The sequence below is a fragment of the Sceloporus occidentalis genome, unplaced genomic scaffold (genome assembly GCF_023333645.1).
Source record: "Sceloporus occidentalis isolate IW3139 unplaced genomic scaffold, rSceOcc1.0.p SCAF_61, whole genome shotgun sequence".
Lineage (NCBI taxonomy): Eukaryota > Metazoa > Chordata > Lepidosauria > Squamata > Phrynosomatidae > Sceloporus > Sceloporus occidentalis.
The window spans coordinates 5072359-5089576 of NW_028317041.1; the positions used below are offsets into that span (position 1 = coordinate 5072359).

At 40.3% G+C, this 17218-nt stretch overlaps 1 protein-coding gene across 1 annotated transcript; it reads right to left on the reverse strand.

Moving 5' to 3' along the window:
- Positions 1-8826: 8826 nt before the first annotated feature.
- On the reverse strand, positions 8827-11379 carry LOC149287442 (nocturnin-like). Its single transcript, XM_089492945.1, has 3 exons — positions 11313-11379; positions 9969-10226; positions 8827-9662 (listed from the first exon to the last, which is right to left on the reverse strand). Exons 1-3 carry the CDS (start codon positions 11377-11379, stop codon positions 8827-8829), a joined length of 1161 nt encoding a protein of 386 aa, XP_089349071.1.
- Positions 11380-17218: the final 5839 nt, after the last annotated feature.

A 17218-nucleotide genomic window follows, 5' to 3' on the forward strand; every position in this document is an offset into this window, starting at 1 on the left:
AGCCTCAAGTAAAACATGTTGGGATTGGGATTATTCTGTTGCACAGGCTGTGTGTGTAGCCTAAAAACTGGGTGCGTCTTATACAGTGGCTGTAGATGGGCGGCACATTTTTGGGGCAAAAACCCCCGCCCCAAACGCCCCCACAGCAGTTACTACTTCCCAATCCCTCCCTGGAGTTGCACTGATTGGCCTGCACTATTCCTTATATCGTCCACACTGCTCAGCAACTCATCTAACGGTAAGTATAAAATTAATATTTTGGCTAATGAAAGTTAGGGGAGGTGGGGGTTAATTTAGGGGCAGTTATGGTTAATGGGGTGTTAGGGTTAATTTAGGGGCAATTAATTGATGGGAGTGATGAGGATGATGAGTGAATTATATGATGAATAAAACTTTATGTAATTTTTTTTGAATTTCGGGCCCCAAAATTAAGGTGCGTCTTATACATGGTGAAATACGGTAATTATCATTATAAGGAATTCATATTTCTCCTGTTTAATATCAAATGTAAAAGTGATGTATCTAATTAAAAATGATCACACTCTTCCATAAACCTTTCATGAAATAAGGCAGCAGTGTAAGTAAGTATACTCCACTGGTTTCTTTTGTCAAACACATTTTTACCATGCTGTGCTATTTTTGTGCGTTAGCTCACACCACTGGCCTGCTGTAAATATTGTTTAGGCAGATTCCTGCTGAAGCTATTGAGATGATTTGATGTCGCTTTGCACAAACATGTGTTTAGAAGCCATTCATCTTTTGTGCTGGAAGAGCTTTGTTATTGCACATTAGAGATGTCCAAGGGTAGGGAACCTGTGTAAAAGCTCTTTAGTGGGAGATAACTAAGCATGATATTTGTCGTGTCTCCATAAATGCTTATTTTGTGACTGCCGATAACCCTCATGAGATGCTTTACCCCTGACTCACACTTGGACACCAAAAGAACCCACATTATCATGTGCTTGTGTGAAGGCACTCAGCCATTTTCAGGTGTGTTGTGTATGTATGTATGTAACTTGTTTTGTGCACAGGGGCACAGTCCTAATTGAACAGGGAAGGGCCTTCACCAAAGTGCCACAGTTGTAAGCATACAATATCTAAAATGAACTTGTGTGCTGCAGCATTGACATTACCCTTCACTGGAACTAAGTGGCCTAAACCCTGAAAACCAGCTCAAGCCCATTATCCCTTCTCCACCAGTAGGTTCTGTATATATTTCTGTCTCCCAGCACCCGCCGAACCCTGATTTAGCCATCATGAGACCACATTTCCACTGCTCCAGAGCCCAGTGCTGGAATGCTTTACATCGCTCCAGTGGATGCTTGGTATTGTGCATAGTGATCTTTGGCTTATGTGCAGCTTCTCGGTCTTGGAAACCCACCTCATGAAGCTCCTGTTACGCACAGTGCTTGTGCTAATGTTGCCTTCAGAGGTAATTTGATCCTACAGCAAATGGGATTTTTACTTGTCAGCACTACGCAGCTCTACTCTGCATGGTCTACCTCTTTGCGGTTGAGCTGTTGTTACTCCTGGACATTTCCACTTCATAATAGCAGTACAGTGGGCCGGGGCAGAAATTTCACAACCAGACTTGTGGCAAAGGTATCCTATGAGTGTGCCATGTATAAAGTCACTGAGCTCTTCAGTGTGACCCATTATACTACCAATGTTTGTGTGTGGAGATAGCTGCCTATGTGCTCAGGTTTACACACTGGTTAGCAATGATTGCGGCTGAAAAACCCAAATATAACCTTGATTGTCTGACTCAAGAAAACGCAAAACTGGAGTTCAACGTGTAAATTCAAAATAATAATAATACTCCCCAATCTTAGCAGCTGCCGCCAACACTTTTCCTCGAAGTGTTTTAAACAAACAATACACCATGGTGTGCATAAACATAAGGGGAAAAAAGAATGAAAAACAATAGTGTAATATGTAAACACCAAATAATAATGATCTGAATCAAGGACTGGTCTTAATGTTTATCCTATCTATGCCTATTCAAAAGGCCTGGTGTATATTGGTCAATCAGCACCGATCAGCTATAGCATTATTACCACTGACAGGTGAAGTGAATAACACTGATAATCTTGTTATCATGGCGTCTGTCACCGGGTGGCATATATTAGGCAGCAAGTGGAAATTTCGCCCTCAAAGTTGATTTGTTACAAGCAGGAAAAACGGATTAGCGTAAGGACCCGAGTGACTTTGATAAGAGCCTGATTGTGATGGGTAGACGACTAGGTAAGAGCATCTCCAAAACTGCAACTTGTGTGAGGTGTTCCCAGTCTGCAGTGGTCAGTGCCTATCAAAAGTGGTCGAAGGAAGAAAAAGCAATGAACCGGCTACAGCGTCATGGTTGGCCAAGGCTTATTAATGCATTGGGGGGGTTGAACGCTGGCCTATATGGTAAAATCAGACGGTAAAAAAACCTGACAAGCTACTGTACCTCAAATTACTGAAAAAAAGTTAAGGCTGGTCCTGGTAGAAAGGTAGCTGAACACGCAGTTTGTTGCTTATGGGGCAGCATAGCCACGGACCAGTCAGGATGCCCTATGCTTTGGCCAATTCATATAACCAAAACCTCTCATTTATATTATGTTTATATATTTGTTGCCAACTTTATTAGGGTAAGAAGCGCAGACAGTTTTTGTTTTTTGTATACATTGTACAGCCAATACACTGTTTCTTGCTGCATGCTTACACCTGTTTGGTAGGCCTCGTATTACATATTTGTATTATTTGAGCCTGTGACTAGCTTAGCGCACCGACATTTTTTCTTTTCCCTGTTTGCACATATTTGAGGTTGTTGGCTCCTCATCAGTCTGGTTGCAGCTTGCTGTCCAGGGGTTAATGGGGAGGAGGTTTAATTGCACCTCCCCCAACACATTAATAAGGTTTTGGTAGCAGTATAAACTGCTTTGTGTGTCCACTATGTAGGAAGTGAGAGTAGGTTCTCACCCTATTGAGAGTGTGCCTTGACGTGGCGGGTGAGCTTAATTATGCTTTGGCCAATTCATATAACCAAAACCTCTCATTTATATTATGTTTATATATTTGTTGCCAACTTTATTAGGGTAAGAAGCGCAGACAGTTTTTGTTTTTTGTATACATTGTACAGCCAATACACTGTTTCTTGCTGCATGCTTACACCTGTTTGGTAGGCCTCGTATTACATATTTGTATTATTTGAGCCTGTGACTAGCTTAGCGCACCGACATTTTTTCTTTTCCCTGTTTGCACATATTTGAGGTTGTTGGCTCCTCATCAGTCTGGTTGCAGCTTGCTGTCCAGGGGTTAATGGGGAGGAGGTTTAATTGCACCTCCCCCAACACATTAATAAGGTTTTGGTAGCAGTATAAACTGCTTTGTGTGTCCACTATGTAGGAAGTGAGAGTAGGTTCTCACCCTATTGAGAGTGTGCCTTGACGTGGCGGGTGAGCTTAATTATGCTTTGGCCAATTCATATAACCAAAACCTCTCATTTATATTATGTTTATATATTTGTTGCCAACTTTATTAGGGTAAGAAGCGCAGACAGTTTTTGTTTTTTGTATACATTGTACAGCCAATACACTGTTTCTTGCTGCATGCTTACACCTGTTTGGTAGGCCTCGTATTACATATTTGTATTATTTGAGCCTGTGACTAGCTTAGCGCACCGACATTTTTTCTTTTCCCTGTTTGCACATATTTGAGGTTGTTGGCTCCTCATCAGTCTGGTTGCAGCTTGCTGTCCAGGGGTTAATGGGGAGGAGGTTTAATTGCACCTCCCCCAACACATTAATAAGGTTTTGGTAGCAGTATAAACTGCTTTGTGTGTCCACTATGTAGGAAGTGAGAGTAGGTTCTCACCCTATTGAGAGTGTGCCTTGACGTGGCGGGTGAGCTTAATTATGCTTTGGCCAATTCATATAACCAAAACCTCTCATTTATATTATGTTTATATATTTGTTGCCAACTTTATTAGGGTAAGAAGCGCAGACAGTTTTTGTTTTTTGTATACATTGTACAGCCAATACACTGTTTCTTGCTGCATGCTTACACCTGTTTGGTAGGCCTCGTATTACATATTTGTATTATTTGAGCCTGTGACTAGCTTAGCGCACCGACATTTTTTCTTTTCCCTGTTTGCACATATTTGAGGTTGTTGGCTCCTCATCAGTCTGGTTGCAGCTTGCTGTCCAGGGGTTAATGGGGAGGAGGTTTAATTGCACCTCCCCCAACACATTAATAAGGTTTTGGTAGCAGTATAAACTGCTTTGTGTGTCCACTATGTAGGAAGTGAGAGTAGGTTCTCACCCTATTGAGAGTGTGCCTTGACGTGGCGGGTGAGCTTAATTATGCTTTGGCCAATTCATATAACCAAAACCTCTCATTTATATTATGTTTATATATTTGTTGCCAACTTTATTAGGGTAAGAAGCGCAGACAGTTTTTGTTTTTTGTATACATTGTACAGCCAATACACTGTTTCTTGCTGCATGCTTACACCTGTTTGGTAGGCCTCGTATTACATATTTGTATTATTTGAGCCTGTGACTAGCTTAGCGCACCGACATTTTTTCTTTTCCCTGTTTGCACATATTTGAGGTTGTTGGCTCCTCATCAGTCTGGTTGCAGCTTGCTGTCCAGGGGTTAATGGGGAGGAGGTTTAATTGCACCTCCCCCAACACATTAATAAGGTTTTGGTAGCAGTATAAACTGCTTTGTGTGTCCACTATGTAGGAAGTGAGAGTAGGTTCTCACCCTATTGAGAGTGTGCCTTGACGTGGCGGGTGAGCTTAATTATGCTTTGGCCAATTCATATAACCAAAACCTCTCATTTATATTATGTTTATATATTTGTTGCCAACTTTATTAGGGTAAGAAGCGCAGACAGTTTTTGTTTTTTGTATACCATGTCCACTGCTGAAAGGGTCTACAATGGGCATGAGGGCATAAGAACTGGCCCACGGAGCAATGAAAGAAGGTGGCCTGGTCCAAAGAATCACATTTTCTGTTACATCATGTGGATGGCCCGGTGTGTGTGCATCTCTTACCTGGAGCACACATGGCACCAGGATGCATTACGGGATGAAGGCAAGGCGGCAGATTTAGCGTGATGCATTGGGCATGTTCTGCTGAGAAACCTTGAGTCCTGCCATTCAAGTGGATGTTACTTTGACATGTACCACCTACTTAAGCATTGTTGCAGACCATGTACACGCTTTCATGAACACAGTATTCTCTCATTCCATTGGTTTCATTCAGCAGGATAATGTGCCCTGATATGAAGCAGAAATGGGTCAGGAATGGTTTGAGGAAAACAAGGTGTTGACTTGGCCTCCAAATTCCCCAGATCTCAATTCAATCGAGCATCCGTGGGATGAAAATTTTACTTTTGAGTATTACTAAACTAAGGACAAATAGTAGAATTTATTTAGCAGCTTTTTTTCAATAGATTTTGTAGATCCATAAAAGATTTTTCAAATAAAAGTGAGAAAAAGTGCTTTTTTCAGGTTTTGGTTTTTTTTATAGAAAATTAGATATGATCAAACACAATGGCCCTTGTTCAAAAAAAAAAAAAAAAAAACGTTGGTACACTACAGAAAAAAAACCAGCTTGGTACTTAAGGTGTTAAAGCTCAGTATGAGTTTTGGTCTCCATGGTTAATTTGTGCATAAGCCTCCCCTATTCATGATTACAGCTGAGCAGTTGTAACTGGGAAAAATAGCCAGGCCTGTAAAAACACTGATAGTATTAACCTTCAAGATACTATTGTTTTGGGAAAAGGAAATTACAGTAACTTAATCTTTCCAACTAGCCATTCTAATGTCCCTACCTGCTGCTCTAGAAGTACAGCAGAAAATGTCTTTCACGCTACATTATATGGATCTTAGTGTATAACAGATATAAAATAATTTGCCCAACAAATATAGAAAAATGTTTACTAATATTTTATAATGGAAGTGCTAATCGGTTAGTAAGTAAACTTAATTTGGACTAGCTATGTGAATGCATTACTTGCTATGAGCAGAGCACCATCTGCTGAAGGACAATATGCACTTTATAGATGTTTGTAGAGGTAGAAATAACAAAGAAAGAAGCACTGTGTTGACTATTTCTGTGACTGCCATGCTTCACAAATAGATTATGCTGTGCTGTCTGCAAGCATTTTACCCGATTTATCTACCAGTTCCCTGCAAAAATAGGTAGCATCCAACAGATCCATTCGGGCAAAGAACATCACACTTATATTAACCTTCCCCATTGTTACCAGATGGTCTTACTGTGTAGGGAGCCAGTTCCTTTGAGTAGCTTAGAGTTCATTTAATAATGTACCTCATTAAAGATGTGCCCTCAAGATTCTGCAAGATCTTATCAAACCATAAATACGCAATCCACAGCTCCTTAGTGTTCCTGGTTAGGAACAGTGCGTTCTAATAAGCCCCAACACCTAACCATGCCTCTAACCACACTGTTTAAAATATGTGTCCCCTTTTATCCATCTGAAATGTTGAGGGGTGTTCATGTTACCCAAAGCCCATTTTGGAAACTGCGCTAATGCCATTTGGGCCAGGACATAGAAACACATGCATGACCTGATTTTTTTACCAACTCTCTCTTCCACTCTTCAAGTCAATAGGGCCCAAATGTTTCCTCTAAACACTAGGGCCATTGGTTCACGGTAGTAGGAGTAGTACACCAAGTGTCCTTTTTACAATCCACTGCCATTGTGTGTGTGGCGAATTACTTGTATTTAATTTTGCTTTTTTTTTTTTTTTTAATTGTTTCAGCATTTTTAAAATATAATTTTGGATGGTCCTTTTCGCTGGGTTGAAGGAGGTGAGGACATTGGCAGGACAGGCTGGGTAAGTAAAAACATTTTCCTGGAAATTAAGACATGGAGAACATGTACAAAGAACTTAGGGCAGTAGAGAAACACCCTTTAGAATAGAGAACATGAGATTGGGTACCTATTCATTGCAGTTGTATGGGGTACCCTCATACAGAAAAGTAATCAGGTCACATAAGAAGGTATCAAGAAACACATTTCACCATGATGAGATAACACTAAGGAAAATCCCTTCCAAGGGAGAACACTAACTGATCTAATTATTGTTTATTGATTTATATAGTATATTCCACAGTGCTCTACATGGGGTACACAGGACAACAAAGTACCATCATATAATTTGAATGTACAGAAAACACAGACCTGCTCAAACTACCAATCAGAAACAAGTCTGCAAAGTAAAGTTTTAAAAATTTTAATTTAAATCATACCATATTAACAAATGTGATGATGAAAATGAATGTTTTTTCAGAATGAGGCAGAATTCTCCATGTCTTCACTGCATCGAACCACAGTGCAGAACTATGTTGAGTGTAAACACAGACAAAAACGTTCCAATCAAAATATTAACATTGAAAAGAGAATTTAAGAAATATTAATTATGCATATACCCACTTAAAACCTTTTTTCCCCATTGTGATTAAAGACTGATGATTCTAACGCCAGTAATCACCACCCCCCTTTTCCAGTATAGGAAATCCTGCATTCAGTGTAGCCCCCTAATGGCAGAGGTAAAATGCACTCCATTCCTGAAATCAATTACTTCCAAGGTAGAGTCAGGGACAACTGGGAGCCTGCATGTCTTGAATGCTTCTCAGGTGATCATTTAATAAAAATATTTTTTTATTGGTCAACATTTAAATTCCTTTACAAAAGGCTAAAATGGTTGCACAATAAAATAATTCCCTTTAAGCAACAATATGGGAATCCCTTGCGGTTAGATTTTGGTATGTGGTGTTTCAACCAAAAATATCTGTCCGGTATGATCAGTGGTTGGGAATATTTTATGATTAAGAATAATAAAGAGGCTAACACACATACCTCAGCACCCACATATCTGTTTATTTCACTGCCCAGGACAACAATATTCAACAGCTTATTTTGTTGTCCAAAGCTGGTTATTTTAATTAAAAAAAAAATTACCCAGTGCTAAAAAGAGAATGGTGTATACTGATAAGCTTAATTGTTCCGACAAATTACTATTTCATAAAAATAAGGTTAGTGATTTTTCTTCTAAGGACTTGATATCATAGTAAAGCAGTAGGGTAGATGTACACACAGTACATACTCTGGTAAAGAGGCAAATCTCCTTAAATATTGCACATTTACACAAATGCATTGCAAGAAAGCATCACCGGTTTGAAAGACATCTTGCACATACATCATTTAACATTGAATATTAATAAATACATTGCAAATTATTAGTTTAATTAGACATAAGTATTATTATTAACTAAAATAATGTTAAGTAGAAAAATAAATACTATCAAAAAGGTGCAATTTTGACAATCAGCACCATAAACCAAAAGAAATTAAATAAGTGTGCATGTCATTCATTACAAAAAGGCATTTGGTTTAAAGAAATTGCTACAACCTCAATGGTAGAACAGAAACATACATTTCATGTCAGCCGCTGCTAAGCGTTTGGCAAAAAAATAAAACAGATAATATATATAATGAAGTATCTATAGAAGCGGGTAGATAACCTTTGGTTCTTACTAGAACTACATTTCCTTGTCATCTCCAACAAGCTATAGGCAAGGGAGTTATAGTCCAATATCAAAAATGCTGTCATGTTCTACACAGCACAATCATTATTCAAGTTTGTTTGCAGTTTTAAACCCAAAAAAAGAGGAGACTTGACAGACACGTATGTACATGGCATTAAAATATGAAATCATATCTTTACATTTCATACACGTTCACTTCACATCAGTTTAAACATCACAGTCACCGTAAAAAACCTAGTGGAACGTCACCCATTTTTCTTATAAGAGCCTGTTGGGTTCTTCGTTGAAGCTGAAGTCACAAACCAGTGACAGGTGATCTGAAGGGTAATTAAATGAAGGAAGCCTGTTAGGCCCAATCTGTTCTTCTGTGAGCAGGCTCAGAGCAGAGTTCACTTTTAGAGCATGATGGGAGTACCAGATATAATCTAGAGTGTTGCAACACTCGCCACTGGGACGGATCTTCCATGTGGTGTAAGGTGGCTCGGATTCTCCATCTTCGCTTAAAACCTTGTAGGCGCTGTTGAGGTTTAGGCCGGAGGAGGCAAAACGCTTGTACACTTCCTCAGTAGGCTCTGCATTAAAATCTCCACAGATGATCAAAGGTATTGTGGACCCTTGGGTAATTGACTCCAGGTTGCGCAATAGGTCAGAGCCTTGGGCCAACCTGAACCGTTCCCACCCAGATCGAGCCTTCAGATGGGTGACAGCAAAACATAGCAACTTCCCAGTATCGTTGCATCTCAAAGTCTCTGCAATGGCCACCTGATTTGTTTTTAGAGTCCGGGCAGAAAGCCTAATTTTGGCGCTGCTGACTTGCTGGAAGCGGTCCTGCAGATAAAACAAGGCACAGCCATCTGGCCCATTATTGTGTTCAACGTCTAGACAAGGAGACCAGGGCTTGGCCAAGAAAGTGCACTGATAACCTAATCGGCTGAGGATTGGTTGGAAGGTGTCGAAAAAGTGATCTACTTCCTGCAGACACAATACATCAGGGCGATAGCTCAAGATTTCTTCCAAGATCAGGTACTTCCTTTCCTCCCACTTCAAGGCCTCCATAGGACACTTAATAAAATTATCTTTGCCTTCTCCAAGAGCTACAAAAGAAGCAAATGCAAACATACAATTTTAAACAGAAATCTTCATATAACATTTTCATTAAAAGTAAGCAAATCTTTAAAGATGTGAACCGTCAAACATTTTTATATAATAATCGTTCACCCCCCTCCCCCACTTACTGTATATAAAAAAAATTCTCTTAATTCAACTGATTACTAAAAGTGGGGGATTGTATATTAAGAAATTGATTCCTTTGTCCTTTGCTGTGATAGAGGTTTATAGTGTACTACAGTTCATTGTTATTATGATAGTACTTTGGTTTGCATTTGGTCATAGAGCCATACCTTGAGCCAGGATGTTCCACTGCATAACTCTGAATGGTTGGTTCCTAGAGTCATCGCTCAAGACGACAAACTCTCTATGGAGCCTGGGAGGCCTGTCCTGCAGGGCCACTTGGCACTCCTCCAGAAGATCCTTGGGATCCAGCTGGTCATGATCGGACTGCTGCAGGTACTCCTGGTGCTGGGACACAGCAGGGTTGCTGCGGAGTGTCTTGGCTAGGGCACTGTACAGCCGGCTGGTGCTGTTTCCCATGGAACAAACTGCAGGAAGAGAAACAGGTTAGGCTCTTTTAGCTGAGTATTAGAGTTATTTGAAGAACATTACGACTTTTGCAAATCATACACTTCGCAGCTCGGTATCCTTTAAAAACATTTGTGTGTTAACAGGTTATAAGTAATGCACGCGTACAGGGAGTTTTCAAGGCATTGGCATCATTAAAGCAGTGCCTTTTACTTCCTATCCAGGTGGCCTAATAACAGGCAAGGTGAGGTCAGGACAGAGGAGGTAGTTGACACCATTTTACACTTAACTGCAAATGAACACTTCTAGCCTCTTACTTCTAAACCACATCTCTCCATACCTATCACTATAAAATAAGCACAAGCCATTCTCAGCGATTTTATATTTACATGCATTCCCATAATCAAGAACAGCTACAATTACCCGAAACTCTCAAATATTATAACGTTAAAATGTATGTAACGTAAGCAGACAAAGCATCTTTGAAATTCAGTACTTTTGCAAAAATATTCCATGTACCTTCCTCGTAGCACATACCCATGACTATAGTCATAATGTATTTCCCAATGACCCCTTTAAGTGCATGTAGGTCAGTTAGATCTGTGACCAAGTCAATGCTTAAGCAGATTGTTAGACACTGATCATAAAACCAAGCATTAGTGGTAATTTAGGCACAGTCAGGACATGGTAAACCAACTCATACCATACTCAATGCTTAAAAAAAAATAAAAAAAATTATATGCCTATATGAAACTCTCCAATTAGTATCTCTCTGAGCAATAACTTTCAGCCCCAGGGGTATTCTGTGCTTTTGGGCATCGATACAGTTGATGCAGGAGCATCTTCAAAGCTCCATGCTTTGTGGGAAACCCAAGCCACTCTCTCATAACACATTACATAATTAAGGAGGCCAATGTATGAAAGCTATACACAATATTTTCTACACAAGATCTACAATTTGGAAGCCTACTAATTCTACAGCACAATAGAGCAAAAACTTTGGAGCACAACTTTTACTTTTTGTTCTTAAGGTCACAAAACTATACTGTTTCAATATGGAATATAACATGCCCCCTTAATGAGTCAAATAGCCAACTCTATGGTACCTTCAGCTGAGAGAACATGGTATCCCTTCTGCAAGCAGGTCATGGTATCTCCAAGGTACGTGTCCATTCTGTCTCTATGATTCCTTGTACAACCTGAACTTGTGGTTCTGCCTGTCCTCTTACTGAACATGTGAGCTTTAGCAGCTAGCACTGAAGCCAAGAGATTTATATCACCACACACTGGCTAAGTCTGTCTGAAACCACCCATAGATAAAGGAAGTTAAAACGCTTTATACCATAAGCCACGTCATTGACGGCCAAGGACACAGACACATTTAAGACCTCTAAGCATGAAAAGCAAATAAGACATCCGGCATTGGGAGTAAACCTCCTTCCCAGTAACACTCCAGGAGGACTCAACTTCAGTTATCTGTTCTGTACTAAAAGTACATCGTGGGTGGAGGGGCCTGGAAAATATGTTCCTTTTCAATTCTAAAAGTGCAAAATGGCATTTGGAGTTTGTCAGCATGGGAGGCAGTGTAATTTGAATCTGGCTGCCAGTAAGGTCACAGACAACAAAAAAAAACAACACATACCCCCTGTAAGGATAACGATTTGTTTTAAGATCTAGTTAAAACCAAAACTATTTGATTAGAGATTCTATCATATTGTTTTAATTACTTTTATCCCTTAAAATAGCTTATAAATGGTATGAGTTGTGTAAACAAGTCGTCATGTCACCATAGCAAAAAATTTATTTGCTGAAAGGTCAAAAGTTACACACCCAGGTTCCCCAACCATTAAAACATTACAGCTTCTAAGATCCACAGAAATTACAGAAATCATGAAGAAATACACGATGCCTCATCAGTTAAAATATTTTTCTACAACAGCATGAACACCATGAAGCGGGTTCAATGATCCTAGCTGCCCACCATTTGGGCTCTCTGAGAGTTAATTCACTGTACTGCCTGACAGTATCTGCAGTACGCCAAGGGTGGTCACAAACTTAGATTTCAACATCACTAACATCACTGCTGGACGATAGAGTCTAGGACTGACGGAGGGAAGTATGTCTACCCTACAACACAGCAAGAACCTTACAATCATACAGAACACCTATTTTAGACACACACAGTCAGGAAAAAATAAAACAGCAGTGCAATAGAAGGCTTTCAAATGTAGTCAACTGGAAGTAACAAGTACCATCTGGCAATGTAACTTAAAACTTCCAATGAGACAATCAACCTTTCCCTGACGCAGCGTAAGACTTGTTATCCTACAGAAGAGTACTACTCTCATGCCGGTGGCCCCCAGTAACACCACTTTGTTTTCCACGGTTAAATTAAGATAAGCTGTTTGGTGCACAGCCCATTATCACTGAAGGTTGGCACCACAGCGTTGGGCAGGAACATGTAAATGCATCAGTGCTGACGAGCAGGCCAAAGCATGCCTACAAACATTCAATTCACCGTTCCTTGTCATGATCAACAGCATGCAAGCTGAAAATATATATGGATCAGACGGTACAAATCAATCAAATTAAACTTTAAAGCCCAATGAGTCAATGATGAAACATCTCCTCCAGATGCCAACTGCCATTCCCTTGCCATTAAGGGTCCAAAAGTGGTGGAGATTGGGGTATCGGACATAAGAAGTACCCCTATAATAAATAATTTAAAAAAAAACAAAACACAACAACTTTGTATTAAAGTCTTGAATAACATAATAACAGAAAATACTCTACATGATTACATTTTATGACAGCTGAGGGAAAGCCCTGTAAGCCTTTTCTGCTTTGTCTCTTTGACCTTGAATCCTTTAAGAAAAGTTCTACTGTAATTAACCTCTCCAGTCGCACAGGGAACAGAGCTTGCAGGCGCTGGCATCCGTCAGACTGTTATGAAATGCCAGAACTATAGAAGGAAGCAAATGAGAAGGCATACACAGACGTCACATGTAGTTCCTGGACCGACCATTTATAATGATCTTTGCTTCCCACACAGGATGCAAGTGTGCCTAATAATGCTGTTTACTGCGGGAGTGGACTTTGCTGGCATACGCACCTGAGGAAAGCTGGATATTCTGCCAACCTTGGGAATACTGCTTCCTTCTAACAGACTCCCATGACATTTACACTTCATGATCACATGGCAAACTTTTCATTCTAAAGTGGGCAGTGACATCTAGTGGTAGTCACTGCACACTGCGATCACAGTACTTAGACATTTTAAATTTCTGCAGCAAGTCATCCAGCAGAACCTGCTGAATGCTTGAAAGCACGGTCTCCAGCTGTAACATTTTAATGAAAAGAGAGATTTCTAGAGTAGATACATTTATTTTATACTTCTTTCTAAGGGGGTGTGGATTGCACCTGATCTTTGTTGATGGGTGACAGAACCGAGAGCTGCTAGGTGGAAGCCGTCCAGCTACCTGTTGAATACCCCTGCTGAATGGGACACCGATTCATAGATATTTTCTAGAGCATATCCATAATAACACAGCACAGCCCAAATAATGATAAAGCAGTATGCCATAGTGTACCCTCCTAAAATGGAAGCATAATGTAGGACGCTCTAAGTTTAATCGAAACAAAAGAGCTTCATTGGCAGAGTTCGGTTTCCCGATTAAGCTGCAGGAAAGATAGCCTTAAGCAACATGGTTTATCCAAGGCAGGATCAGAAAGTAAGCCTTCCAGCAGTTTACAGCTACAACTCTTACAATGACCTGCAGGCATTTCCCACTAAAGTTAAAAGGTAGTAGAGACAGCCAAAGGCACAGATGCATGATATTCAGCGGCGTTCATAACTGCATTAGGATGCCACTACTTACATCAACTTCAATGGTGGCACTACAGGGCATATGCAGGAATAGAGTAGACACAGGGGCAGATAAAGGTCAGGTGGGGCCCTGAAACAACATGGTTACAAAAGCTCCCCTTTACAAAACAAAAAAGCCCCAGACAATATAATGCACAAGAGTCATTTTCCAAGAGACAGGAAGTGGCCACAGAAAAAGTTTGAAGATCCTCATACCTGGGGACTTGTGGGTGCCAGGTGCCTGGAGCCTACCCTTGCGGGATACGGCCAGTGGAAAGTCACGCCGACGTTAGCGCATGCCTTCCATTGTGCTAAACAGATTTGTGGCCAAATCCACCTTTGCGCCATTCAATGTATCACTGACCATTAAACAGTTAATATCTAAACAATAAATCAAAATATCCCTTCACTGAATGCAAAGATAATGGAGATGCATTGCATACAGTATAGTTACACATGCATGATCCAGTTTATTTGGAAAGGATGAACAAAACAGGTTCATTCAGACATAACCTATATTCCAAAAGTGGAACCTGGAAATACTCCAGGAAATTCAACCTGCAAATGTGGCAATGCCTGGAAGGATAGACAGATGTATGTGTACAGAGAGTTATTTTAAAACTACCGGATTTGGTTAGCTGGCTTACAGAGCAGAATTGTCAGAACATTAGCAAGATCTGTACATAGTCAAAAGAAGATTACAGAATAGGCGACATTACCAAGATCATGAAACTGCTATAGAAGAGCTGCTGACTAGGCTGCATTGATAAGCAACAGGAATAGGAGGTGAAGAACAGCTGCCTGGAGTCAACCTCTTCTGTTGATGAACTGCAGCATTGCTGGTTGGGAAGAGAGTACTGGAAGAACCAAGGTCTGGATAACTGCAGGACAGTCCAAGAAGGTCCATCACAAGGACTAGGCAGAGCTGAACCTGCCAAATGGGTAATGTTTAGTTAAGCAAGTTCATTGGTGGATATTTTAAGATTTGCAAGGCTCCAAGCCAACTCAGGCTTGGGAAAATTAATGCTTCTACTTTAAGGCCCAATGTTATAAGCGAGGCTTACATGAAACAGGCTCTCATGTGAAAGTTCTCCTTTGGGTTTTCATTTAAGTAAGGCGATTAAAGAAAAGATTTGGAACGATGAATATTTCGATAATCTCTGCTTCCAGCAGAAGGTTGTAGAGAGGCAGAAGCCTTAACAACTGACTTCAGGCTTTTTGTATTTTTTTAGCGTATACTGCAAGAAACAGAGAGGGGAGTTTAGAGCTTTTTCAGCATTAAGATGAGGTGCTGAAAGCATGTAAAAAAAAGGTTTGGTGTTCCAGCAAGGTTTAATCATGATGAGTTCTTTAGACAAAAAGATGTCTGTGCATAAAAACATGAAATGAGGTATGAAAGGTTGAAACCCGAGTTTCTTGAGCATTATGCTGTTGCATAGGTCACAGGGAAGGAATGCCCAACAACTACGCCAGAAGGGCATTTGTTGTGCACTTAACCAATCACAATGTAAATGGCCTTGTTCTTGTAAGTTTAATTGTCCGAGACTGCTCATTGTGGTAATGGAGAGGGTTATTTGTCTGTAATATACACTGATCTGCCATAATATTATGACCAACTGCATAATATTGTGTAGGTCTCCCTTTTGCCGCCAAAGCAGCCCTGACCCCTCGAGGCATGGACTCCACTAGACCTCTGAAGGTGTGCTGTAGTATCTGGCACCAAGACATTAGTAGCAGATCCTTTAAGTTGCGTTCAGATTGCATCTGAACAAACCATTAGACTATTGGAACAATGTCTTTGGACAGGCTAGACCAAAGTGGAGCGCCGCATTTAGCAAAAACCAAACACAGCGTACCAGCACAAACACCCTTTACCAACTGTCAAGCACAGCCATAGAAGGATGATGATTTGGGCTTGCTTTGCAGCCACAGGACCTGGGAGCCAAATGTGAGGCCATCTGTCCGACCACTAAAGCTCGGCCGAAATTGGGTCATGCAACAGGACAATGATTCTAAGCAGCCCATGCAAATCTACATCTGAAAAAGAAAAGAATCAATGTGGTTGCAATGGCCCAGTCTACAGGTTGGTTATTTATAGCAGAAATTGGGCCTGGCCGTATGTTGGGAACGGATATGTACAGGAAATGGGGAGGAGTGACAAAGTGAAAAATAAGAGTGAAATCCAGGAAACGATCCCCTGGAGCAATAAGGATGTGTGTAGGGGAGAGCAGTGTTGGTGAGAGCAGTGAGAAGGATTACTCATTTATATTGTAATAGCCACCCACTAAGTATGTAATGGATTAAATGATTCAGAATTATGTGCTGAGCATGCTGCTTCACACAGTGATGACAAGAGATCCACCATTAAACCCAGTGAGATTTCATTCAAGATATTTTTTGAAATTTTGAAGGAAAAAAAATATTCAAGAATAAATTTACAAGGCATCATGCTGAGCCAACATGGCTGTTAAAGCTAACAAAGGCATTACCGCAGTCAGCTCTTCGTAAAGCATAGAGAGATTGGTGACTTGAAGGTTTCAAGTCATGTTTTAACAAATAAATTAGAATTCAAGAAATCCAGTGGTCTGCCGCAAATTAAAGCATGCACAGTATTGGAAATCAATGTAAGACGGGCATGTTGTGAATTACACTATCGTGTTCAAAGAATAAATCAGCACGTTCCAGCTTGGCAATGGAATATGAATCTGTCATACCAGCAAAGAATGAATGATCTGCCTCATTCATGTATATCTTAAAAGAGTTTTCAGACAGAAAGTAGACTTGCTCTGTTGAACTCGGATCTTCCATAACCTGTTTCTTCAGTGGCAAGTAATAAGCTACTTGTACCTGCTACCGTCAAACTTAAGGCTGAAATTTAGATGGCACTTTACTAATTACGGGAGAGGCCCTGTACTAAATAACCCATATGATTATCACAGGAAAACCAAGATCCTAATCTAAACATGAGGAACGCCTTTCAGCTAAGTACAAGGACAATAGGGTCTGTGACTAGGCTTTTGAGTGTTATAGGTGCCTTGTGCAATGTCTGTTGCTATGAACTACTAATAAACCATTCTACTATGGAGAAGGTAATTATGTCGCAAAAAAATAAATAAATGCAGGAAAAAAAGTAAGATCACAAAGTAA

Excerpts from the sequence above, each read along its gene's own strand:
- LOC149287442 (XM_089492945.1), bottom strand. The coding sequence starts at position 11,379 with ATGGACACGTACCTTGGAGATACCATGACCTGCTTGCAGAAGGGATAC. Across the intron at positions 10,227-11,312 it reads CCATGTTCTCTCAGCTGAAG|TTTGTTCCATGGGAAACAGC; the intron begins GTACCATAGAGT and ends CTCTTCCTGCAG. Across the intron at positions 9,663-9,968 it reads GTGGAACATCCTGGCTCAAG|CTCTTGGAGAAGGCAAAGAT; the intron begins GTATGGCTCTAT and ends CTTCTTTTGTAG.